Source organism: Sinocyclocheilus anshuiensis, unplaced genomic scaffold (genome assembly GCF_001515605.1).
Source record: "Sinocyclocheilus anshuiensis isolate Anshui unplaced genomic scaffold, SAMN03320099.WGS_v1.1 scaffold1509, whole genome shotgun sequence".
NCBI classification, from domain to species: Eukaryota; Metazoa; Chordata; class Actinopteri; order Cypriniformes; family Cyprinidae; genus Sinocyclocheilus; species Sinocyclocheilus anshuiensis.
The window spans coordinates 463,947-490,851 of record NW_015547723.1 but is presented as its reverse complement, the minus strand read 5'-3'; the positions used below and the strand labels follow the sequence as shown (position 1 = coordinate 490,851).

General features: G+C 38.3%; 2 protein-coding genes and 1 long non-coding RNA gene across 3 annotated transcripts; 1 reads left to right on the top strand and 2 right to left on the bottom strand.

The window, feature by feature from the left end:
- Positions 1-3,401: 3,401 nt before the first annotated feature.
- kcnj2a (potassium inwardly rectifying channel subfamily J member 2a) lies at positions 3,402-8,250 on the bottom strand. Its single transcript, XM_016507125.1, has 2 exons — positions 8,164-8,250; positions 3,402-5,346 (listed from the first exon to the last, which is right to left on the bottom strand). Exon 2 carries the CDS (start codon positions 5,099-5,101, stop codon positions 3,818-3,820), a length of 1,284 nt encoding a protein of 427 aa, XP_016362611.1. The 5' UTR covers positions 5,102-5,346; positions 8,164-8,250; the 3' UTR covers positions 3,402-3,817.
- A 218-nt stretch (positions 8,251-8,468) lies between these two features.
- Positions 8,469-19,151, top strand: LOC107704236 (uncharacterized). The gene is made up of 4 exons (XR_001635932.1): positions 8,469-8,579; positions 16,177-16,232; positions 17,558-17,665; positions 19,123-19,151. It is a non-coding gene; the product is annotated as an uncharacterized LOC107704236 (long non-coding RNA).
- Positions 10,940-12,103, bottom strand: LOC107704235 (potassium inwardly rectifying channel subfamily J member 16). Its single transcript, XM_016507124.1, has one exon. The coding sequence runs from the start codon at positions 12,101-12,103 to the stop codon at positions 10,940-10,942; it is 1,164 nt and encodes a 387-aa protein (XP_016362610.1).
- Positions 19,152-26,905: the final 7,754 nt, after the last annotated feature.

Sequence of the window (26,905 nt, the reverse complement as noted above, 5' to 3'; positions counted from 1 at the left end):
GGTTTATTTTTATTTTTTTCATATTGTCCTTCTCTCTTATCGTTCTTCTTGTCCCTATCTACATCATCAGACGATCTGCTAACGAGTATTAACGAACAGAGCAGATGAGGTGACACACACACACACACACACACACACACACACACACACACAGTTCCTTCCTTTTCCATTGCTCCAAAAATCCAGGCTACCTCAGCTGACATTAGTGTCACTCAAGCCTCCTGTGTATAGAGATATTTTCCATGGCACCAATCTGAATCGAGTTTCTCCATCATTTTTCTTAAACACAAATCTTGTGCTGGATGTGCAGAGCATGACAGTCATCCCTATTTGGTATTACTTAAGATCTCGTTTCCTTCCCCTAACAAACTGGTATTTCTCATCTTGACATAATGGTGGTAGGTCGTACAGAGATCTGGTGTGAAAGTGAGTCCTTTAAAGTTAGTAGCACTTATGAAAAAAGAAATGACATGTTGATGGATATCATTTTTAAAGCGTTTTAAAGCGTTGAAAGCTCTAGATGTCAACCCCAGCAGTTCATTGACAATTGCACCGCAGGTTTTTCACAAGCGTTTGCTTTTCACTTAACTCTGTCTGTAATACTTTTGTTCACTTTAGGTTATCAGCTTCTACAGGTGTGCCAAGATGTGGCAAAGAGCTGCGTTGAGTTAAAAGGAATGAAGTGAGTGAGTTTTTTTGTGAGGATATTTAGCCTCTGCTTTATATCTCACGGTAACAGGCTATTTTACGTAAGTTGTGGCCATGACTTGGCCTGGGATACAGCTGACCCCAAAGACATTTTTGATAAATAGGTAGATAAAAGACATGAACCCACTGAGATGGAAAATAAAATATATGGGTGTTTCTTCAACTATGAGCACTTTTAGTCCTGTAGACATTTAGAACATAAACTCTCTTTAAAGATACTTTTCATTGTCTAATTTATTTGAATTATCCACTAATAATATATATCAGTGAATGTAAATATGTCACTGAAGAATTGTCATTTTTTGACAACATTTCCACCACATCTCAGATTATGTTTTGTAGTTTTGTATTTGATAACATTCTGTGGTGGAAATTACATTTTTGAAATAATATGGCTGACTTTTTTGTCTTGTTAAGTGTAATTTAAGCTAGCATTTGAAAATTATTTAAATTAAAAATGATTGAAATAATTTGTAGACAATAAGTACTGAAATTATCATATTATTTTATTTACTTATATTTATCATAATTAATTTTAAGATTAAAAATCTGGGCCTGGTACAGGGTAAAACAAGGTAATTTATGTATAAATGCATTCTAAAAGTAGCATAAAAAGATTTTTAATGTTACCATAATATAACAAACATAAAAAATGTTAAAATCAACCCATGGAAAATAAAAGTGAAGAAACATCAATAAATTAAAGAATATGTATTTTTAGGATGTCTTTAAAAAATATTATACTTTCCAGTGTTTCCAATGTTAATTAAAGAATTTACCAATCCAAGTTACCCAAGGAACACAGTGACTTTTGACCATTCAATCTCGTTTTATTGAAAAATGAAATAAAATAGCATGTACAATAATAATTACAATAATAATAATTATAATATGAACAACAATAATATTAATCATAATATAAAAATCTGTACATTCCATTGTTTTCTTTCAGTACAATAGGGAAGACTGATACAAAAACGACTGCATAAAGTATGGGGATATTTACAACAGAGAGAAAGAAACACTGCCTATAGACCCACAGTCATTAAAAGGAGCATTTTCTTCGAACGAGCCAACAGTAGCCCGGTGAGAACCAGGTGCACTGCATATTTGGCTGTTCATCAAGTGTCTCTTAAAAAAATGACATGCCAAAAACATAAAAAGAAAAGCTATGGACGACACAGCATTGATAGCAATTTATACTCTTTTGTACGTTTAACACAGCTGCATAACATGCAGTATTTTCAAAATAAATATCCCCTAATTTTATTGTCTCCTTTTATAGAGCTTTCCGGAGAACATGCTCTAGTGGCTGTTTTGGGTTACTTCAGGTATTTAAGAAAAAGCAAGGGTGAGAGGAGACACGTTAGACATCACAATCAAACGTCAAGTGATACCTCAGGAGCACATTTTGTGTGCAAGTGCGGTTCTGAGCTCAGATTCTGTGTTCTGATTGTCATTGGATCACAGTACCATGATCTCAGTCTACATACCCAGTCCTTGGTACACCTGCCAAACAAGTCATTAGGGTTGTATTGCAGTTTGTCAGGCAAGACGAGAGGTTAGAGTTGATTGAGAAATAATTAATTATTAGAGAGGTTTAAAGTCAGAAGGGAGAGTGGATTCTGTTTTCTGTCCTGTTTGTTTCCAATAGAACCCAAACCGTTCGGCCAATATACACTCGCGCAGTCTGTAAATGAAACTATATGTAATCCATGCAAATAGAACCTTAAATCTAAAGGTTTTCTAGCAACATTTTCCAACCCAAACACTCATGTAGCACTAAACTACGATAACACTGAATGAAGTTATGGGATGGAAAGGAGGGTTTGAAAATAAGGTAGGCTAACCTGTAGCTCTTATTTCCAATGGGCTTTGTTATTCATAGTCTTTGTCTTATACACATTTGGCTTTGAATAAGAAAATAATCAATAAAAATAAACCATATATGTGCGTAAGCAAACAAAAACCATTTCTTTTCACTTACAAATATATATTTTTTATTCCACGTCATGACTTGTCCTATTGTCCTACGTCTAATAAAAGAATTTGATGCATTCTTTATGAAAGATCACTTTGAATACTCTTTGGTTTAAGTCTAAAACTCTATAATATGCAACATAGCAGCACTTGTAAAAAGACATTCATTAACACGTTCACTCTCTTTGTCCATGCGGACATGACGACTGTGATTCTCATTCTGATACTGATCTAAAGACCCTGTCCGATATATATATCGCAATAAACAGGCATGTTCCTGTGCATTTCTCCCTTCAGATAACCTGAAATGGACTATGGAGGGCTTCCAACTTAATGTCTTTTTTTTTTTTTAAGAGCAGACACCAAGTTGTCTGTATTCCCAAATAGAGGTCACACACCTAAACCCACACACCTTAACAAGATTGTTCCAGAAATACCCGAAGCCTCACACAAAGGCCAGTGGATTTAAATAGAAAGGAAACGAGGGGATGATGGAATAATTAACTAGATGGTAGGAACAGGATTTTTTAATGATACCTAAGACATTGACTAACACTCCTGGCTGTGTTTTTTTCTGATTTGTATAATTTTATTTCTAAGAACCATTATTATTTTAATTTTAATATTGTTAATATTAAGCATTTATTTTATTTTTCAATTCAATTGACAGAACTTAATATCTGAATTTTCCACAATATTATCAACTTTGGTAGCAGCATGAGTAAAAGGCTGAATGAAAATATTGGTCTGAGCTCGAATCATTCTTACATCGTTGGACAACTGCACATGGACACATGCCTGTTCATTTTCAAGTTTTGAAACCAGGTACATCCTCTCGGCTTCATGTCATTCAGAAGCAACGGTCTAAAAAGGTAGTGTCACCTAAATGGGGAACTCTCCCTCTCTCTCCTTCTCCGTTGATGTGCATTCTTCATTAGCTGTGCAGTGCCTTTATGCTGTGTTTTATTTAACCATGCATACTCGTAAGAACACTCTTGTACAGTTTCTCTGTCGATTCCTCCTCGTAACTGTACCGTTAGCTTGAGTCTGCCTCGCCGAGGGGCTCAGTTCAACTCAATGTGCCTGTATTAAGAGGTGTCTGTAAAACCTTTCCGCTAGTTCTGCACAGTCATATTTCAGATTCCCGCCGTAGAGGCCGCGGTTCTAAGGGAACGGTGGCCTGGCTGTGGTCAGAGTCTGAGCTAGTGTCCGTGTTTGTCCCGCCAGGGCCCAGGCTGTCCCCGGTCCCTTCCTCTTTCTCCTCTTTGTTTGAAAGGGCCACCTCATTCTCATAGCAAAAAGAATTAGAGTTGGATAGGATATATTTTTTCTCAGCAAGGTCCCTCGCGCTGCACAGGGGGGTGCTGGGCACTTCGTAGGTCTTGTGAAAGCGAGAGTAGTCTACTTTGTAATAGTTTTTCTCCTCGAAGAGGACAGGCTCAAATCGGTGTCCCCACAGGATCTCACTGGCCACGTAGGAGCTGCGGCATTGGGTGGTCATGGCCGTGGCCTCCACCATGCCCTCCAGGATAACTACGATTTCAAAGTCAGAGTTCTCCATTTCCTGTTTGCTCATGTCATAGAAAGGGCTGTCCTCGTCGATCTCATGGACGATGGTGATCGGTGACACCAAGAAGATGCGGTCAATACCACTGTCAAAGCCCACGTCGATGTCCATCTGGTCTAGAGGGATAAACTCTCCTTCAGCTGTGGTGCGAGATCTAAGGAGTTGAGCTCGAACGTGGGCCTCTACCAGGTGGCTTTTGCGCAAGTTGCCCACCCTCCACATCAGACACAGCTTATTGTCCCTCATGGCCACCGTAGCATTGTGGCTGAACACCAGAGTCTCGTTCCGCTTCTTGGGCTTTGCCATCTTAGCCATGACAGCACCGATGATGAAGGCGTCAATGATGCAGCCGACTATGCTCTGAAATACAACCATGAACACCGCGATGGGGCACTCGTCTGTAACATAGCGATAACCGTAGCCAATAGTGGTCTGAGTCTCGATTGAGAAGAGAAAGGCAGCCGTGAAGGTGCTAACGTTGGAGACACACTTGGGCCCGTCATTATCCAGGTCTCCGTGGAATATTGCAACCAGCCAGAAGATACATCCAAAAAACAGCCACGACAGCAGGAAGGCCAAGCAGAAGATAACAAACATCCATCGCCAGCGAATGTCCACGCACGTGGTGAAGATGTCGGCCAGGTAGCGCTGGCTCTTCTCGCTGACGTTGATGAACTGCACGTTGCAGTGTCCGTCTTTCTTGACAAACCTGCTCTGGGTCTGGTGACGGGTATGGACTTTACCCTTCCCGTTACCGTACCCATTTGGCACCGCAGCAGTGGCCAACTTCATACCGTCCTCCTCTGATGACACGATGCTGTAGCGGTTGGCCCGCACACTTCCCATCACCTCAGTCTGGGAGGTCTGTGCTGTTTCTGCTTTGGAAAACAGTCTTAGTTTCTGGAAAAAGCGTTGGAGAAACAGTTTTGAAACACTCACGGGGACCAACACAAGCAGGAAATGGGTTTGTTCAGAGCCGGACGCAGGAGGCGTCTCTTTGCTCCAGTTGGACCTTTGATTGACAGAAAGGGCCAAGGATGGGGCAATTACTCGGTTCTCATCTGCTCTGATGATATCACTGATCAAATGTCCTATCAGAAACAAGAAACAAGATACACGTTAACATTAATTGGCTGAAACTGTAAACTCAACATTCTCTTAACATGAACATTCTCTGAACTGAATTTTTGGATCTAACAGCACACGAGTCTCTGAGACCAAACGTGATGCACATAATTCTCATGCAAGTCTCAGCTTGAACTGATAAATTTGTACACTGATTATATCATAATGTTAACATTTCCCTCTGAATTTAGTATCACATGAAATACCAATAACTTTGATGCATGGTATGTGCTTAATCAAAAACTCATACTTTGAAACTTTAGAGCACCCTGACCATTCCTTTCGGACTTAGGGAAAAAAACAGCAGTGTTAGCCAACAAGACTTCACTCAAAATGGACAAAATAATAGAACCTAAGTTGGACTTCTCTAAATCATCAGTGAGGCTGTGAAATGAGGCCATGAAGTAAATAGTTTCTTGTTTAAATGTGAGATTTTTTTAAAACTTATTTTTATTATTATGGATCATCAGTTTTATTGTCCATGTGTTGAGGAAGATAATTCTTCATTTCACTTAATTTTCTTGTGTTTTTATATCATGTCAATTTCAATCTCAGTCACCAACACCTGTGTCAATTTATTTTAGTAAAAAAATTATTTCTTGAATACAATGACATTTTACCAGGCAGTGCACCAGAGCACTTGATAATGCCATGCCAACCTGTCTGTTTATGCTTTCTCCCATATAGTGTACTTGCCCACAGGACCATTAATAATACCCGTTTTCACATACTGTGCTAATCAGGGTATGGGTGAATGGAAAATTGTTTTGTTCAGTCACGTATGTCTATTACCTATGCACTAATTTAAATGGGCAAAAACTCATCTACAACCAACAGTGGGTTCCTGAAAGCTCTACTCAAAACCTTTACAGTATCCTCTGTATATCTAACATGTTATCTATTTTTAGTGTACTGAACAATAATAAAATGACAGGATATTCACAAATCATCACAAAAAGGTCATCACAGGTATTCCAGGTAAAAAGCTGAAACAGCTGATCTTTTCCATGAAAGTACAGCGCTATAAAATAAGACCTGTTCCCTAAAGGATTTTTGACATTTTAAGAGTCAAACAAGGAAAGAGAACTCATTTAGTCGATGGAGAACAGCATGCATTCTGATCAAATTTATTCTTGCGTCCAACCTCTTCATATACTGTCTCAATGTACATAGCATTCTGAACTATTGCTTAAACATCGGCAAAGGTAAAAACAAGCTAAGAATGGTTTGCAGTATGGTGCAGAGCAGGGACTGAGACGAGGCTTGTTGACTTGAGAGCTTGCCCTCTGGGACCTCATCTTCTCTCTCAGCAGTATAATGACAGCCCTGTGACAATTCCCCGGGGAGGGCTAAAACACTACTCATTAAAGCTCCTATTCTGCCCTCAATGTTCTTAGCAACCATAACTGAAAAAAGGTCCCATTTTATCTTATTTAGCAGATGCACGATTTGAGAGAGAAAAAGACAGCAAGCGAGTAAGACGGAAATCTGAATGTGTATTTAAACAGAAATGACTTTTTATTATATATACTAGTAAGGACATTTCTGCCATCTAAAACAAAAGTAAGCTGTTTATTTTCTTTTGGTTTTTGCTAAAGACATGTTTTTCACATGTGGCCCCCACAGACATTCAGATAAAGAGCAGGTTGATAGATGCCATTATTTCTTACATGAAACATAATATGGCAGTGTTTATATCTAGGAAATATGTTTATTTTGATGGGGTGGACCAGTGAGGACCAATGGAAAATGTTACATAAAAGTCTACATTCTTTTGAGTGATCTAACTAGGATTAATATTCTAAAAATATGGTTGCATGTTTTAGGGAAATTCCTTTTGCCCTATTATCACCGTTAACAGTTTACACTATGTGGTGTGCATAGACCTGACAAACAAGCTAAGCACCAATTTAGCTGCCAATTGAAAGTCTCTGAGTGTTTAGGGCATAAAACAGGATCTGCGCGTCTGTCAGTCGCCTGACAACTGCTGAGCACAGCTGTGCTCCAAATATATTAGACAAATGCATACTTAGCAACATTGAGTTCAATAGAAAAGACAACTAAGAACAATAATACGCTATATAATATTTAACCTCACGTGTTGCAAACAACAATGCAAATAATGCAGTACTAAACCCCATATGTTCCTTTTATAAGGCAAATCTGTTATGCAGAGAGGTAGGCTATATGGAGAAGTCAACAGGTGTTGGAGGAAAAGACATTCCCTTAATCTTTTTTCACAGTTTCTTTCTTTTGAACGACTACTTAATAGTCTACATGCATAAAGTAATACGAAATTCAGGATGCTGTGTCACCTTGCGCATTTGTCTTCAGAGAAAATAAAAAAAATATTGAACACATTCACATGTTTCATTGAAGTGTCATGTACATGAGAGTCAGAAATAAATTTTAATGAATAACTCGTTACCATCCCATAAGAGTAATCACTTAGACAGCAATAATATTAAATGGAGCTCAAACTGAGACTGTCTGCTTCTCGTTTTTTTTTTACTGATATCATGTGTCTGCTATAAACTTTCAATAGAGAGCTCAACAATGTTCTCAAACTATGCTTTATTACATTAGACTATCTGCTATCAAAAGTCAAATATAACCGAGAACTCCACTAAAAGTCTCTCGTGCACTGAAAGAGCAACAGCTGAGCCACAGTATTCTCAAATAAAATGTTAAAATGTATAGCACAAAACAGTTAATATCGTCAAAGAGTACGAGTTTATTTACAGTTGCATAAAATATTTCAGCAAATATATGTGCGACCTTACCTAGTCATTTGTAAATGAACACGAAAAAGTTATCATATATAAAAATATCCCACGAATGGTTTTACTATCCACACTGTCTTCTCATTTATCTTGTTTCTCCACGTAACGTATTAATAGTATTTGATATGAAGTATAAGAACAAAAATCTCCACGTTTCTCCTCTTGTTTGCGGCGTGCGGTAACTCATGTGCTGTTTCTTCTAGGCTTCAAACCCATTTAAACAAGACGCAACAGCTAGCCACGCCCCCTCTCTGAAAACTGCCAATCCGATGAGAGAGGGAGAGTTTCACGCGCGGATAAAACAATCTTCCTCAGCAGCCTGGAGAGCAAGTGAAACGCGGACCCACAGCGGCTTGCAAATTAAGGCTTGAATCCCCCCGAAGGAAGCCAAAACAAAAGCTTGTGGGTGTCTAAAAGTATGTATTCTTTCATAAGTATGCATATGTCAGCAGAGTTTTAAACAACCGTTTCACCACAGTGACATTACAAGTTAGTCACAATGAGCTGACAAACACGCCGCGTTCGCCTGAGGAGGTAACCATAGCAACAGTACGATTTTTCTCACTGTTTTACGTTACTTCGACAAAACATTCGGTCATAATCTGTTTACAAGTCATCAATATAATCGCAACGTGATTTAAAACGACAGTTGGCGACCCGTGTTTGTGAATGAGGAAAATTTCTAACTGGAAAGTAAAGTACACTGAAAAAAAAAGATGTATTTCTCACACTGACCTCAGATATTTAACTATGAGTAACGTTAATACGGCCAAGTGTTAAAGAATGAACATTTCCTGAAACGTCCATTTCCTGAAATAAAATAGAATTTAAAGCTTAGTTTGTGGTTTATGGTAACGTTGCGTATTTCTTTTCAACACATACTATAGGAATCACACATATGTCTCATTTGTTGATAGTGAGTCCAAAGTCAATGTGAATGTCATTTATCAGGCTCCAGACAATTCTTTAAAGATATTTTGAAGATGAAGATATTTTATTTCAATAAACAAATGCTGTATAAAATAATTGAACCTGAGATACTGTTGTGGCCTTTAGTCTGGGAATATGCCAGTGAAGCAAAAAACAGTGAAGTAATACAGTCTGGAAACGTGCTATTCTGGGTGTTGCTATTATGAAATATCAACAAATAGTATAGGGTCCGTTGTTTGCATTTCCACATGACTACTCTGAATTTATTCAGGTATTGTTTGTCTTCCAGCATCTTATATAATGACTGTGCATTGTATTGTTGGGAATCAGTAATTCAAGACCATTGTGAACGATCATTTATTGTTCAATCAGGAATGTTTCTCCTTCTCTTTATAAGTGGTCCAATGAAAACCCAGCAGTAAGTGTTCCACAGGCCTTTGCCCTTCCCGGCTGCTGCGTGTCACACACTGCTTACTTATCATAACTAATGAGCCGTGTTAAACTTTTATTTGTGAAGCTGTTGCAGAGTGCTTATTTTAGTTACTTTCTTGTTCAAGTCTATAAATAATACAGACTATTTATAGGCGAAACGTGGTGCATGAGCTGTCAGGCCTCTGTTTACCTTTCAGCCTAATTTGAGGCAATGCTTGGACAGCACTGCATCTAACCACAAGGTGGAGGGTGGGAGACTTCACTTTCCCAGGAAAACCTCCTGGGACCCAGCAGTTTTATTCACTGTAGTAGACATATGTTTTTTGTTAATATCTCTGAGACCATACATGCCACTGTTTTGAGTCCTGGTCTGTTTTGAAGAGGACATCCTGAACTTTTTTGTCATGCCAAATTATTGGATGTGGTCAATGGGATAACATCAGTGTATGGTTTAACAATTTTAAAATGTGATTATATATATATATATATAACAACAGTAATTTAATCAAATAAACATTTATAAAAATTCTCTAAAAAATCATTTTATATATACATAAACTGTTTAATATATTATATAATAAATATTAAAATATAAATTTATATTAAAATATGATGTCCAATATTTTAGAATTGTTTGGTTGCAGGCGGAGAGGTCTTTTAACAGTCATACATTGCACAATGAAATCTAAACTGTCATTTATCAACCGTTAGATTGTCCTTAAGGGAATTGGATGCATGCTGTGTAAATATTGAAAATTGCCACTGGGGCTCTGTTTCCAAAATATTTTATTAGTTTTTTGGACGGAAAGGTTAACCACTCTGCAAAATAAGGTGGAACAGTGTTCTGCACTTACTCAGCTAATGCCAAAGAGACACACTGACTGACAGTTTGGTCCGGTTAATGTCACTGTCATTATAATTGATCCATTGCCTCTTAAGTAGGTTGAAGGTTTGGGTTCATAATTTAATCAAGGAGGTCCTTTTTTACATCTCGGGATATCAAAGAGCCTTCAAGGTCAAGAGTCTGTAATGTCCATCAAATCTGTGACATCAGTGATAAAGTGGTATAAAGTGATACTTAGTTTGTGCAAGGCTGCTTAATACCACATAGATATACATAAAAAAAAAAAAAAATACTAGTTAAACAAAACTTTTATATGATTTTGAATTTAGTGCTCTAACTGGATTCTCATCAAAGCCAAAATGCCTACAGGGCTTTAATGTGATATTCCAGTACTAGTCCAGGATACTGTCTGTGTTAGAAGGGCTTTTTAAGATCTTCCTGCTAACTGACAGCACACCTTTATGTCTAAATCTAACTATAAGTGCGCTAGGCTATTTCTTATAGTGATGCCCTTTGAGGAAGCCTGATTTCAAAGTGCTATAGCAGAGTCAGGATGTATCAAGTCTACTGTTATAGCTCGTGTTCTTGGACAGCACTGCTGGTGGATGCTTTTTCTGCCTCAAGACTATTCTCATTAACCAATTCCACAGCTGCCGTTGGAGAACTTATGTGGAGTGGTTTGTGTTTTGGCTGTTGAGAGCACATCTTTAGGTCATACTCCTCTGCACTTAATTCTGGGACCAGGACTTTAACTGTGTGGTTGAACAGGGCGTAGTCCACTCTGTAGTTCCTGCGGGTAACCCTGATCATCTCCTGAAAGTGCTGGCCCCACAGAATCTCACTTGGAGTATAGGATGTGCGTGTCTGGTGAAGGATGCCCGTGCAGTCGTCTGTATAGGTGAAAGAGACCACCAGCTCAAAGTTCTCCTTCCTCAGGTCCTTCAAGCTCACCTTGTATAGAGGACTGCTGGGGCTGATTTTATGAACTATGGTTGTTGGGGTGGCCAGGATGATGTTGTTCTCTTCAATGTTGAGGTCTTTGTATGTAACGTTAACTTTTCCTGTGCTGTGTGCCAGGTGCCGTACCAGCTGTGCATGTGCTGTACCTTCTACCATGTGGTTCCTTCGGAAGTCCCCGACCCGCCACGACAGGCATAGGTGACCGTCACGTAAGCTGATCAGGGCACAGTTGCTGAATCCAACCGTTTGGGCTCTCTTACGGGCAGATGCCATCTTGGCGACTGCGATGCCGATGACAAAAGTGTCAATGAAGACACTGATGACATCTTGGATGGTAACTACGATGATGGCGATCATGCAGTTCTCAGACATCCCCCGAAAGCCATAACCAATGGTGGTCTGGGTCTCTAATGAGAATAGAAATGCAGCTGTAAAACTTCGAACCTCATAAACACATGGCTCTTTGTTGGGGTCTTTCATATCGCCGTGGGTCAATGCAATGATCCAGAACAAAATTCCAAAAAAGAGCCATGATAAAATGTAGGAGAGGGCAAATGTCAAGAACATGACCCTCCAGCGGATCTCCACCAGGGTGGTGAAGATGTCAGTGATCCAGAGAAGCCACTCCTCTGGAACGTGCTTCACAACCATGTTACAGCTCCCATCTTTTTTCACGTATCTTTTCTTCTTGGAGTTATACTCGTCGTCTGTAAGCACACTAGGATTTTCGTCACTGCACTTCACTCCGGAATACTGTACTGTGCCCGAGTTCATGCTGCCTCAGTCTAGAGAAGAGAGAAATGCACAGTCAGATTCAAAGGTACCCGTAATACTGCACTTAATTTCACACATACATGCACTGTTGCATCTTGAATAGACAGACAGATTTTTACATCCATGCAAAAAATTAGAATTCTTGAACATGGGATCAGTTTCATTTACAGCCAACTCGAGGGACTAGATGTCTACACAGTTATAGAACAGGTTTGACAGATGCCGGTTAAATGATTTTTGTGGCTGACCAGAGAAATGGTGAGCAACAAACACTTTTTTTGTCATAAGATCATGACAAAACAACTTTTGTTATGCTGAGAAAATAAGACAGAAAAAAATAAAGCATGGCCCCTCAGGGTGTCCATAAATCTTATCACAAACGATAAATCAATATACAAGGACATTAAGGATATTGACAGAAATCTTAATGATGCCTTTGGAGGATTTGCCAGTACTGGAGATGTATGATAAGTCTTACAGTGCTTACACAAAACACAGTTACAAAAACATGGTTGCTGGGTGCACTTGGTGAACTGTTTCTTTGCAGAGTTTTATTTACGCTGTTATGGTGGCATTTGTATTGTAATGTTGTATTCCATGTACGTTCAGGGAAATCCGAGTTGCATATGCAACTGACAGTTCAAGGGATTTTGGTTAAAAAATATCTATCAGAAGTCATTTTATACATAGGTATTTAGATATATATTTTGTGAAATAGCTTAATTTTTCAAGTGGCTTAATAAGAAAGGAAGGTTGGCTTTTTTTTGTTTGTTTTGGTTTATCAGTAAACACTGCATCATATTATCTTGTAAAGTGTGGCTTGAATTGGTTGTTTTTGTTGATATAAGAAGTAAAACGTCTTACCCGCAGTGTGGTATTGTGTTTTAGTACATTGCTGCTAAATGTAGTAATTGCAAACCTTAAGAGAATATATTTTGTAAACACTACCATACTTTGCCTCTTGGTCATAAGCGCCACGGGTTGTGTTAGGGCCAACTTTAAGGCTGTTTTAGGCTGGGTGGTGATGTGTGGAACAAGAAAAGTGTTGCGGTCAGTGGCTTGGCCATTTTATGGAGATGACTTAACACAAGCTTGACTTTGGGACACCATATGGAATGCTTGACCAGAACAGAGACCGGATCTTTTGACATAATCCACATTGTGCCTTAAGAGTCTAAAGTCCGGGTGTCAGAAGGAGAAGGGAAAGGAAGAATCTCACTGAGAGATCTGGCTTTACGGCTGAGACCTGGTGTTAAATACATACAGTAGGCCTATTACATGTATATAGTTCTATAGGACAACAGCTGACAGATGACTTCCCCTCTTGTCTCAAGTCAAGACGTGTTACTCTATATTTTCCCTGTAATAAAATACTAGCTATAACTTATTAAAATGCTTGCACAGAATTTAGTTATGCAAACAGATGTTCTGGAACAGGTCTAGACACTTCATGGCCCGTGTATAAAGGTAGACTGTTCTGTCTGTTTTTGAACATAATTTCTGTTTGCGCCCTCTGATTGGCCATTGCGTTCCAGAAATCAACAGCTGAGTCTGTAATTGGCTACATTGCGTAACCCTTTAAACACGTGTTATAAATAGAAACTCTGCCTAGCTTGCGCTTTAATCATTTTAATGTTATTAGCTGTTTTTTTTTTGCTTTTGTGCAACACATACATAACAATTTATATGTTTTAGACATTTTATGTTTAGATCATTTCTATTTTGTGGGAGTCCCGTGAATCATATTATTCTCCCGCATCCCGCACACACACGAGTCTCTTTCCGCCCGCACTCGCACTCGCACTCGCCCATCAAGAGTTGTCCTGCGCCGCACCCTGTTGCGTTGGGTCCCGCGGGTGCAGGTCTGCAGGTCTCTACTCTGAAGCGCTGTCTTCTTCTCTTGACTTGCATCAGGAGAGCTGAATTACAGTCTTGCGCTACAGCGCCACACTGGTCAAACCGCGTTATTGCAGGCTCTTACATTAGGTCATATGAGATCAAATGACAACTGGACAACAAAAATATTTGTCGACCATTTTTTATTGTCGACGTTGTCGATAATGTCGACTAATCGTTTCAGCCCTAATTAACACTGCCTCTAATTCACAAATGTTATGTGTGCGTTTTATATGCATGGGTGTTTGTGTTTGCGCTCGTGTGTAAAACTGCAAACAAAAACCTGTACATCATCCTGATCAAGAGGGGAAAGTCCACAATGGGGTGTTTCTGTTTAGCATTGAAACAAATTTCAGAACTGCCGTGAGTGGATTCTAACTTAATCACCTCTGATTGGCCATTGCGTTCCAGAAATCAACAGCTGAGTCTGTGATTGGCTACATTGCGCAACCCTTTAAACACGTGTTATAAATAGAAACTCTGCCTAGCTTGCGCGTTAATCATATTAATGTTATTAGCTGTTCTTTTTGCTTTTGTGCAACACATAAATAACAATTTATATGTTTTAGACATTTTATGTTTAGATAATTTCTATTTTGCGGGAGTCCCGTGAATCATATTATTCTCCCGCATCACGCACACACACGAGTGTCTTTCCACCCGCACTCGCCCATCAAGAGTTGTCCCGCGCCGCACCCTGTTGCGTTGGGTCCCGCGGGTGCAGGTCTGGTCAAACCGCGTTTAATCAGCGAAATAATCGATGATTAGTCGATTAACCGGTCTAATAATCATCAGATTAATCGATTATCAAAATAATCGTTTGTTGCAGCCCTAGTGTTAATACATATTTGCCGGTAATGATGACCAAACTAACTTTGCCCATGGTAAAAAAAAAAAAACACACAACCACATGCTTTCTCACAGGCACTCTCGCATGCTTAACCACATAGACGCACAAAAATGATGAAGTTTTCCACACCACCATGATAGCAACGTCTTATAATTACTCCTCACGCACTTCATGTTCCTTGTCATGAATTCCCGGCGTCTTTGATTTAAATTTGTCCCTGTCCTTTATCAAAGGATTTACTTCCAGCTGAGCACTGGAAACATAGCCTCCATCCAAGAACACCGCATAAATGGAGTGTTTTTCAGTGTTAAGGGAACACACTATTTTAGATGAGGAATTCAGTTTCCATTGTCACTTTCCTGTGTGGTGTGTACATTTCCAAGTATAAAACAAATTAATGAAATGCTGGCATGTTCCCTTGAAAGTATTGTTGTCTGGGGGCCATGTGACCTTCAACTCAACAGGTACTGGCTTCTGCATTTTCTTGCTACTTTTTAATTTGCATTTACCGTCAGTGAAAAAAATCTTGCCGATCAATGGAATTATCTTACTTTTGTTTGTCTCTGTTACTTGTCTATGGACACGAACCAACGAATAGGCCATACTGTGGGAATAATAGAAAGTAATAGAAAGAAGAAGAGAGAAATTGTTCTATATTTTTTCCAGTGGTTGATTTTTTTTGTTAGAACTTTATTCATGTGTTTCATCAGAATTTTTGTCGGATGTTGGTTTGACTGGTACCTTTTGGCTTCCCAGTTCTATTTTAAGATGGCAATCTGGGAATGTTTATCATTGGTAATTTTTTTTTTTCAGAGTTCCATTTGCCCAGTGTCAATACAGTTTATTATAATAGATTGGTTGCCTGGAGATGCAATCCTCATTGCAACAAACCATTGTAATCTTTCCAGTTTGTGGGATTCTTAGAAACGTAACCGCATTGTGTAGCAGTTGTGCATAGAGAAATCTAATATCTTCAATTCTCGGTTGCCTTTTTTAGTTCCTTTCTTTTGATAAGTTTGGCTTTGGTTTGCTGAGTAATTCTTACATGTGCTTATACGAAATTTACTGTAAGTTCTGAGTGTAATTTAAATCCCGTGCTGTTCATTCATCATTAGCTGTGTTGTCTCACCTCCACTAATTTTGTGATTTGCTACTGTGAAGCTTTCAAAAAGACTCTTCAGAAAGCGATTCTTCAGGGGTGTAGAAATGTATATTTAAATTGACATTAATTTCAAATGAAAGAATTTTGCATGTTATTCAAAACAAAAATCTTTGTGTTATTATATCAAAATGTAATAATCTGCTTTGCCACAACTTTCCTTTTCAGCTGATGTCACCAGTACCTCTTATTTCAATCCTTGACCTCCAACCACCTCCGTTCTGGTATGTACCGTAACATCCACTTTTCATGATATAATCCGTTCCTGATGGATAACATAAAGTCTTGCCCTACAAGTTTTGTCTTGATGAATATCCACTTTCACAAATACTTTATATTACGGAAGTACAAGGGGATTTTATGGCGCTTCACATTGCCAACGATCAGCTTTTAAGTTTTAGTAATGTAATTTGTTTTCTGTCAGTTTTCTGTGGTTCCAACTAATATTTACGTTTTGGTCAAATTGACTCCTCTTTATGGAATAGCTCACCCAAAACTAGTTGTTGAATAACAAAAATGTACATTTTGGCACATTTCTCACACAACGCTATGATATGACTTAAAGGTACAATATGTAAGTTTTCACCGCTAGAGGGTGTGTATTCAAAACAAATAAAGAAACAAAGGCGTAGTTTGATGACGCCGTGACTGAGTGTGGAATCATGGGAGTTGTCGTCTTCATCCCCACAGCCGACTCAATCCGATGGGACTCAGGCAGAAATCATGCTCATGGATGAGCTAATGTATTAAAGATTTATTAACATCGCAGTATGAAGCAGAGTGAGGCGGAAAGCCGTCGAAGCGAAACGAGGCCGCTGAAGCAATTGCTAATGAGAGACGAGAGTGACACATGGCTTCCGCTCCTTCCGGTCGTGCGTATGTGGGGTAAAGCAGCGCTGTTTTATCATACTAGATATGTTTGAAAGTTCTGTTATAATGCTACTCTGTGCGGTCGTCACGTCTAATAAAACTCACAACATATTAAAGCATCTTTGGTGTTTCCATGTTTTCTACAAAACAAAACCGGAAATCGAGGGTGTATGACATCATTGGCAGGCGACACAATGACACTATAAATACGGTCCGTGTCACTGGTTGAAATTGCTTATTTCTCTGGATTTAAACATTCTTTGAAACATTTGAGATAATGTAAGTACACAAGTCAGCAAAATATATAACACTGTTCTAGTGGTTTTTGGATATTTTAATAAAAAAATCTTACATATTGCACCTTTAAGAAAATTAGGAATATAGTGCTTGTATAGACTACTTTTATGATACTTCCATGGTGTTTTTGCATCCTTTTTGAAGTTTTAAAGCTTGAGACCAACTTTATTGTAATTAAATCAGTGACTAGGATATTATTCCGAATTTCTCTATTTGTGTTTCACAATTGTAGCAAAGTCATATGGGTTCGGACCAACATGAGGATAAGTAAATGACCACAGAATGTTAATTTTTAGTAAAGTATTACTTAAATGATCTTTGCTCTTCAGAAAACATTAGCTGATTTCCGCACTGATAAAAGAGCTCTGTTTTCTTACTGCAGGGTGAGTGGCTCAGCCAGGATAGCAAGTAGCTGTTATCTGGTTGGAGTCCTGTGCTTTCTCCATTAACCATTAGAGGATGCATATCTGAACTGCAACGCCCTGAGAAGGTAAATGAAAAGGGAATGAAAGCTTCCCTTTGGCAGTCGACTAATCTTTTATGGCCAAACCACTGTAAGCATCTTCTCCACTTATTGCTACCCCCACCCAGCCATACTGGGCTGCAGGTTCCATTAAGCTAACTGGCTGAACTGGTGTCCATTTCCTCTGGACACAGAGCCATGCATGTTTTTGCCAGATTATGGATTGATATTTCTGTAATCATGTGAAATAGTCAAAGTATCATCCAATTATCTTTTCTCGTCAACTATTGGATACAAACAGAAGAGGCCCTGTGGTTTTGTCTCCAATATTTGTGTGAAAAAACAGTGCAGATTGCCTTATGTTAATGCAATTGCAGTTGTGCAAACTCAATTTCCACTATTTATTTGCTATTATATAGTTATTGCTTCAGTCCATATATGTGAAACGTGCAATTTCTATGCATCATCCTACCAATGGATACTTATAGTTTTATATTAAACTAATAAAAAAATACCTTAAAAAATGACATTTCACATCATAATTTTGCAGTCTTGCTCCAAAAAAAGTGACATTTCATGACCATTGTGCATGTGTGACCACCAAAACAGGTTACAATTTATGATTTAGATTTTTCAGTGTACATTTGCCCAAATTGCTAACCATAAAGAACTGATTTTGTTGAGCCATGGGTTTATTTGATAGTAAACTTGAAAGCATGACTACTGACCTGTGAGTTTTACAGTCTGTTTTTAGCCCATGTTGTGATGTTTAGAGCATCAGATTGGCTCACAAAGCAGTATCTGTATCATGAACGTTCCAAATTACACACATCATCAATTCCCGTCATGCCAAATATTTCTTAATGACAATCATCATGCATAAACCCTGTACTGTGTCCCACAAAGAATGTCTGCATAGACATTTACAATGGCCTCTTTAGATTACTCAATTAGTACTGACTCCAGGGTGATTTTTCACAGTTTAGAGCCCTAAAATAGTTCACCTCAAACATTCTGTCATCATGAGCCCACCCTCACGTCCTTTTCAACCTGCATGATGTTCTTTCTTCTGCAGAATATAAAGGGAAAAATTCTGAAGAATGCCCTGGTTAATTTTCTAATGTTCTGTGCTCCTTTTGCGTCCTTTTTTAAACTGGAAAGCGTAAGTCCCTCTTCAGTGTAATTGCATTCAAATGGTCATGCCATGACACAAGGGTGAGTAAATGATGACATACAGTACTTTTCATTTTTGGGTGAACTATCCCTTTAATGCACAGTCACAATTTCATATAATGATGAATCAGTTGGTGGTCAAGTTTCTGAGGAAACAGAACCAGCTTCTCAAAAACTGAAACTTGCGCTTGCATAAACATTTTCTCAATTTACTGTACAGGCCACTTCTTGTGTCAAACAATGTGAATGGAAGTCACAAAGATTTAAACAAAATGCATACTAAAATGGTGTAATTCTGCCCTGTCCTTCAGACGACCGTTTCTCAAGACAAACACCGGTACCAGATCATGTGGTCAGGTAAAGGATGCCAATGTTTTATAAAATCATTGTGGCACAAGTTTGTGTCTTTGAAAGCTAAACATGCCCCTTCTTTGCTTTGTTTTTTGTTTTGACCTGACCGACACAGTAATTCAGGGATAAATTTCTTTGTGTACTAAATATTGAAATGCTGCCTGCATCAATGATAGTGTCTCTGGTCTGCGAACTATTTTTGACTGTCAGGGAGCACATTGCTCTGGGTTTAGACAGATCATTAGAAACCCAGTCAATATCACGCTGAAGTATACTAGTCTAAAGAATTCAGAAATGCAGTTTCTTCAGAAGTGCGACAGGACGTGTTCATACTGCATTGCCTTCTAAATGGACGCTTGTGTCTTTTACTCCTTTCAGATTGATTCTTTCACTCACAATCAGCTAAAGGGGAAGGTGGTATGCATAAACTGCTCATGTGGGACATATGGCAATGTTCTGAATGTCAAAGTCCTAGTACAGCTTACCTCTGCTATGTTTCCTGCACTGCTCGAGGGCTTTACAAGACCATTACATGCCCACTTAAAGCAAATAACGTCCATGCAGATACACAGTGTTCAGTCGCACGAAACCACCCGGTATGTGGGGAGCAGAACTTCTTTGCCCTAGGCCCTGTCTCACCCATAATGATGACCTTCAATTTCTTGGTTCCCTGGAAGTTAGAGGCACTTTATTTGGCTAATGTTTTACCCGTTCCATCACAAGCTCCTGTGGATCAGAGCACCAGACTGTGTTGAGCAAAGTTTAATGTTATGTAAAGCTTTTAATCTGTGCAAAGATCTTGGAAGATGGCACGTGCAGGTTACAGGTGTACACTTTGGTTTATTGAATTGTTTTCACAGTCATGTTAGTTAAATCACAGAGATTAAAGAGGAATTGAGATGAGGACTAAGCTGTCACCTTGTAAGGACTTTCCCGCATTACAATATGCTTAAAGTGCTACTTTATTACTAGCATGAGTACCATGTTAGCCAAGCTCCGTTAATCTTTGCCCCGAAGCACACATCAAAAACAGAGATGTTGACATTTTTAATGTCCCTTGGAATACGTGACAACAGCACTTGTAAGTTTAAGATTAATAGAAACAAATTAGCATGGAATATTTATGCAACACTGAGTTTTATGCTGTGTCAGCTGTTTAGACGTTCCAAGAAAATTCCCCAAGACAGTATATACAAGTTGAGCAGCATGCATTTTCGCTTGTAACAAATTCTTAATGGCTCAATTCATACATCACTAATTATGTTCGACAAATAATATTTGTGGTTAATTTATAACATTTAATTCTATCTTTAATTATGAAACAGAGTAGATGGAAAAAAAAAACTTTTATTGTACTTGTGGGTCATTTGAGTCCATTGTTTTCTTAGATTACAGCATGTTCTCTCAGACACCTTTTGCGCACACATTTAAAGCTTGAGACTTGTCCTCCCCAAAGCAGCTCGAGTGTCACCTATATCCTGGCTCAGCCCTTCCTCTAACGCCTTAAAACTTAGCAGAATAGGTTTATCGCTTCTCACATGCCTCTTTTCTGATCTGTGTCTGACAGCAACAGGAAACAAGGAATAGCATGGGAATAACTTGGGAGGCGGATGACTGATCTTTAGGACTAGACTCAAATTGTTGTCCACCCCGTGTCCTTTAAAAAAACACCCATGCAAACTTAACACTTAAAGGGATAGTTCACCCCAAAATGAAAATTTGATGTTTATCTGCTTACCCCCAGGGCATCCAAGATGTAGGTGACTTTGCTTCTTCAGTAGAACACAAACGAAGATTTTTTAACTCAAACCGTTTCAGTCTGTCAGTCTTATAATTGAAGTGAATAGCAATCACGGCTTTGAGAGTAAAACAAAACATACACAAACAAAACCAAATTAAACCCTGAGGCTCGTGACGATACATTGATGTGTAAAGACACAAAACGATCGGTCTGTGCAAGAAACTGAACGGTATTTATATTGTTTTTTTTTTTACCTCTGATGCACTGCAATGTCTGAACTGTCCTGAGTGCGTCCTCGACAGCCGGCGCGTGGCGCGTCTTCTTCTTCTTGCTTTACGGCGGATCGCCTCAGGACAGTTCAGACATTGCAGTGCATCAGAGGTAAAAAACGATATAAATACCGTTCAGTTTCTTGCACAGACCGATCGTTTCGTGTCTTTTCACATCAATGTATCGTCACGAGACGCAGGGTTTAATTTGGTTTTGTTTGTGTATGTTTTTTTTTTTACTCTTAAAGCTGTGATTCCCATTCACTTACATTATAAGACTGACGGACTGCAACGGTTTAAGTTAAAAATCTTTGTTTGTGTTCTACTGAAGAAACAAAGTCACCTACATCTTGGATGCCCTGGGGGTAAGCAGATAAACATCAAATTTTCATTTTTTGGGTGAACTATCCCTTTAAGACTCTGGATCTGTGTAATTTAGGTTTACAATAATTTTAACTCAAGTAATTTGTCATGATCTACAACTTAGCATTGTTCTCACAAACACTGTTATTTCTTCTCACAGGACAGCTGTGATTTGCCCTTTCTGGTGAATAAATAAACAGACTGAGAATGTGGATGGTGCCTACCTGCTCTTTGTCTGTTGCTGTGAGAGTGTAGCGTGCTTTGAAGTTTCCACCTGAGTGCAGGACTGCACACAAACTCGTAGAGGCTGGATTGGGTAAGTGTGTGTGATAGAGAACCAGCCCACTTGTACCTATGCTGGAGAAAATTCACATGCGCTTTTTGAGTGTGTGACGAGCTTAAAGCCATAGCGACAATGTCTGTCAAGTGATTTCTTTGAGTGCTTAAGATGTTTTAGTCCAAATAATGATTGCATGTTTATCACATTAACACATGATCACTGTAGCATTCTCTTTTAAATTCTAAACAAATTTAGTTATTATATATGCATAATCAAAAATTCAAGTTGCACACATTATACCTTCTTTTAAGCAAAAATTCTATAGGGCCTAAACTGTATCTATAATTGTAAAGTTTTAATAAACGTCCTAATTTTATGAGAAAACAGATGTTCACACCAAAGCTATAATGGTGACAACAGATGAACAATATCATTGGAAACCACTATTTTTTTCCCAGCTGGTGAACAATAAAAACATTGACAGCCAATCAGAATCCATCCAACTTTAGAGAGCTCGAGTATTTAAAGTGGCAGATGACATAATTGCAGCATATGCTTATAATAAACAAGACGTTATCGTCTATTGGTGTGGGTGCTAATATAGCTTTGTGTGAATGGGGCTTGATTCATTGGCTTTGTTTGGCTAGGTATAGTTAGCAAAATGAATTACTTAAATTTTGGTCTGTTCCTCACATACCTCTGTCATATTGCTTGAGTGCATTTGGAATATAGCAAATGGGGTGTGTGAACTAATTTTATGGTGCTTTTTTGGCGTATAAATCATCACACACTTTTTGTTGTGTGTTAAAGAGCACTGTAAACATTACGTAAAATATAGAATAACAATTGAATGACATGAGGGTTAGTAACTTATGACAATTTTTGAGTGAATTGTTCCTTTAAGTCCAATGTAAACATACGCGTCAGTATAAACAAGCAACTCATATTTGATTTGGGTACGCACAAATACAAGTAACAAAAATGGCCTAAAGTAAAATAAAACCTGTAACGTAAGCAACTCAGAAAGAGAGGGTATGAAAAATCCATGACTTACAGGAATATTGTTCATCTATCAAGTGCTCTAAAAAGTGAGTTTACCGATACAAATGAGAGTAAACTTTATCTCTCCTGTTCTCTCAAAAGTACCTCAAAATGAGACAAAAGGGTCTCTCTAGACCGCATCACTTTGTTCTGTTCAGGATCATTATATCTCTTTCTTGCTTGAGGTTGAGAAAGAAATGGGTTAGCTTGACTTATAAACAGTTTGGACAGGTTGCTGCTGTTGTGTGCCTACAGGCACACTTAATGAAATGGAAACAGGAGATTACTGTTCAGCCACCGTAACTTTTCCATGCTGGCTCAAATAAAAATGATCTATAAATTATCAATGGTCTAATTAGAAATTTACATGTACTGTACTGTAGATGTGTAGATTCACAATAAGGTGTTTTCTTAAAAATGCATCTCTTGGATTCAGTTATTAAAGTTATTTTTAGAGTATACAGTATAGAGGACAGATGACTAAAAGTCATAATTCACCCAAAAATGAAAGTTTACTAACCTCTCATAGTTCCGAACCACTTGATTTTCTTTTTTTAACAGAATGCAGAAGAACTGTTTGATGCTATTCTTTTGTCTAAAAATGGTTACCAATGGCTGTAAAGCTTCAGAAATTACTAAAAGTGACAATAAAGGTACTGTTATGACTTATGCACTATATTCCAAATCTTCTAAAACCATACAGTAGATTTATGTGAGAAAGAAATGATGATTGGCATCAGTGACATCAGCGTTTGAGACAACATGAGGGTGAGTAAATGTTGAAAATTAAATGCATTTTTGTGTGTAAATGATTTCTGTAAGATCATAGGTAATATAGGTAGAGAAACTGTATTGTCATTTAGTGTTGTTCTGCCCAATCCAATTCTCTGTGACAATCTTTTGTTAACCATTGTTCTTAAAGTTAGTTGAGTCATTCAGTAGTTCAGTAGCGTCGTATGGGTCCTCGTCTATTCTGCAAATTAATTTACTTTAATGTGGTCTCTTAGTGTTACATTCATCCTGTAATAACTTCATTATATATTTATCCAAATAATATCTCAAAGAATCTCAAAGTCAATTTATATGTCTATTATGCTCACCAAGGCTGCATTTATTTAATAAAAAATACAGTAAAACAGTGCATTTGGTACATTTGAGCAATTTAATGCATCCTAGCTGAAAAGTGACCCCAACTGACCCCAAACTTGAACAGCATTGTACAGTGGACATAAAAGGACAGTCGCAAGCTATTTTAATTCTGTAATGTGAGGTGCAACATTCAATAAGGAAAAACAAAATTAAGAACATACCTGAGAGACTCTTAAAAAATGTCTCCATCTAACTATTCGCCACTTCTATTTTAACTGCAGATCTCTTCTGTTTTACAGAGTAGGCTGAACTGTCATCAAGGTCCTGGATGTGCACATGCTTTCAATTAAACAAAATTGAATTAGCCTGGATCATTTGTGAGTTTCCCTGGCTTTATGTTTTGCCTTCTGACCCCATACACAAAGCAGCCACTGTTGGTATTAATAAAGGCTTTTAACTTTGCTTAATCAGTTAACATGTTGCTAACCTTACAGCTTGATACCCTAATAAGCATAAAAATACATACACCACTGTTCAAAAGATTGGGGTCCATAAGATCATGTGCTCAGTACGTTACGGCTAGTTTTGTCCTTTCAAAGTGCATTTGAACCTGACACTACAATGATTTTGTGTGATGTTTTCTCTGTGACCATGGTACGCAGTAATGATATGTGACCCTGGACCACAAAACCAGTCTTAAGTCGCTGGGGTATATTTGTAGCAATAGCCAAAAAAACATTGTATGGGTCAAAATTATTGTTTTGTTCTTTTATGCCAAAAATCATTAGGATATCGTATTCATATAGGTAAAGATCATGTTCCATGAATATATTTTGTAAATTTCCTACTGTAAATATATTAAAACTTAATTTTTGATTAGTAATATGCATTGCTAAGAACTTTATTTGGACAACTTTAAAGGCGATTTTCTCAGTATTTAGATTTTTTTGCACCCTCAGATTCCAGGGTGTATCTGTATCTTGGCCAAATATGGTCCTATCCTAACAAACCATACATCAATGGAAAGCTTATTTATTCAGCTCTCAGATGATGTATAAATCTCAATTTCGAAAAATTGACCCTTATGACTGGTTTTGTGGTCCAGGGTCACATATGCTGCTTGTCTCATTCTCCTAAGGTTTTTAAATGCCTGTGCGTGCATATGAGTAAGTGTGTTCATGACTTTCGATCTATTCAAGGTATTTGGTGTCCAATGGTTCAGAAAGCATCCCCCGTTTAAATGTCTTCCTTCAAGCAAAGCAGCAAACAAACAAACAAACAAACGATTGTACCACTGCAGGGACCCTGTGGGCCACCCTGTCTACAGAACACACTGGTTGTGTGTGTCCTGGTTCACTGTGGGTCATTAGTTTGTCTCACATGTGAACTATTAGGAGAAACACAGATGACCTGAAACAGACTCATTAATGCCTGTGCTTCTAGAGAAGGACCTTACATAATTCCTAGTGCAGCAGTCCAAGTAGGCTAATGTTTTCATTCAGATTTTAAATGACATCGTACAAATAAGTTGTAAATGGTTGTGAATGTTTTATGCAAATAAGAACTTTATGTTTTTGTCTTTATCTGCTCTTTCTTTCTGTTTTCCATTAAGCGGGTAGTTCACCCAGAAATGAAAATTGTCATTTACTCATTCTTGCACCCTTGTTTTTGTAAAAACGTGGATGAAAGCTTTCCAAGCTTCAAAAAGGACACAAAAGCACCAAGATTGGTCCATGCAGGTACTTCCAACTTAATTCCAGGTTTTCTGAAATCATAAGAAAACTTTATGTGTGAAACAGACCAAAATTTTGTGCTGTTTCTCTCAAAACAAGAAAACAGCAGTTAACAGTTAGCTGTTAACTGCTGCAACTGGATTTAGTCAGAACTGAGTTTGATAACCGAATTGGTGATTGAATCATTCTAGCTGGTAAGTTCATTGATAAGATCTAACTCATAACAATTTGTTACTTGTTTGTATGGGTGTGGATTGACATCAGGGTGAGTAAATGATGATGGAACTCTTAAAAATATAAATGTCCCTGAAAATCAATTCCAGGCTGTAAATATCACTTATAATGAAGTTAATTTCTGACATTGGTATATGCCTTCTATGTATCTGGCTGTGGATTTATCTAGGCCTGTCTGTTCCATTCGGAGTCTCACATTTGCATCTCAGTTTCATAAGCGTTCTCATGTCAGTGGTGATGAGGCTGTATATTGATGCTAATCTGATAGAGCACAGCGAGGGGAAATAGCCACTTTTCTCTGGCCCTTTTTCACCCAACCTCAGCCCTGCCCCGACCGCTTGTCTCCATACGCATGTTTCCATCTCAGACCTGCTTTTTCCATGTTATATTTCAGATTTAGCCCTTTCCCTCACTGTTCTGTCTTTCCTTCTGTCTTTTATTCTCTCATTCCTCTGCTGAAATCCACATGATTATGTTTCGTGGTGACTGAATTAAATGGCTCCAGGACAACAGAGAGACTGAAAGGTCTTCATAAAGATGTCATTAGCCTGTCAGCAGGGCCGTTTCTAGGCATAGGCGAGCTAGTCGGTCGCCTAGGGCGCCACCAGCTGAAGGGGCGCCAGGGATTTCACCTAGGGCATCAAATTGGCTAGAAACGGCCCTGCCTGTCAGACATTTTTGCCTCTGTATTTTAGATTCCCCTCCAATCCAACAGAACCTCAAGGCTATGGTCATGTATTGACTTGTTGTCAAGACAAGTACTCTTACCTTTGGTCTTGACTTGTATAAATATTTTTAACGTCTATGATAAAGTGAAACTGGGACACTTTATCAGTCGCTTTTCATATAAAATAAACAAATCTGCCGTCTGTGGGCAAAACAGTGATGTGGGTTTACTGCTTGTTGTATACTTCTTCTTCTTTAAAGGGTTAGTTCACCCAAAAATGAAAATACTGTCATTAATTACTCACCCTCGTGTTGTTCCAAACCCGT

Excerpts from the sequence above, each read along its gene's own strand:
- kcnj2a (XM_016507125.1), bottom strand. The coding sequence starts at position 5,101 with ATGGGAAGTGTGCGGGCCAACCGCTACAGCATCGTGTCATCAGAGGAG.
- LOC107704235 (XM_016507124.1), bottom strand. The coding sequence starts at position 12,103 with ATGAACTCGGGCACAGTACAGTATTCCGGAGTGAAGTGCAGTGACGAA.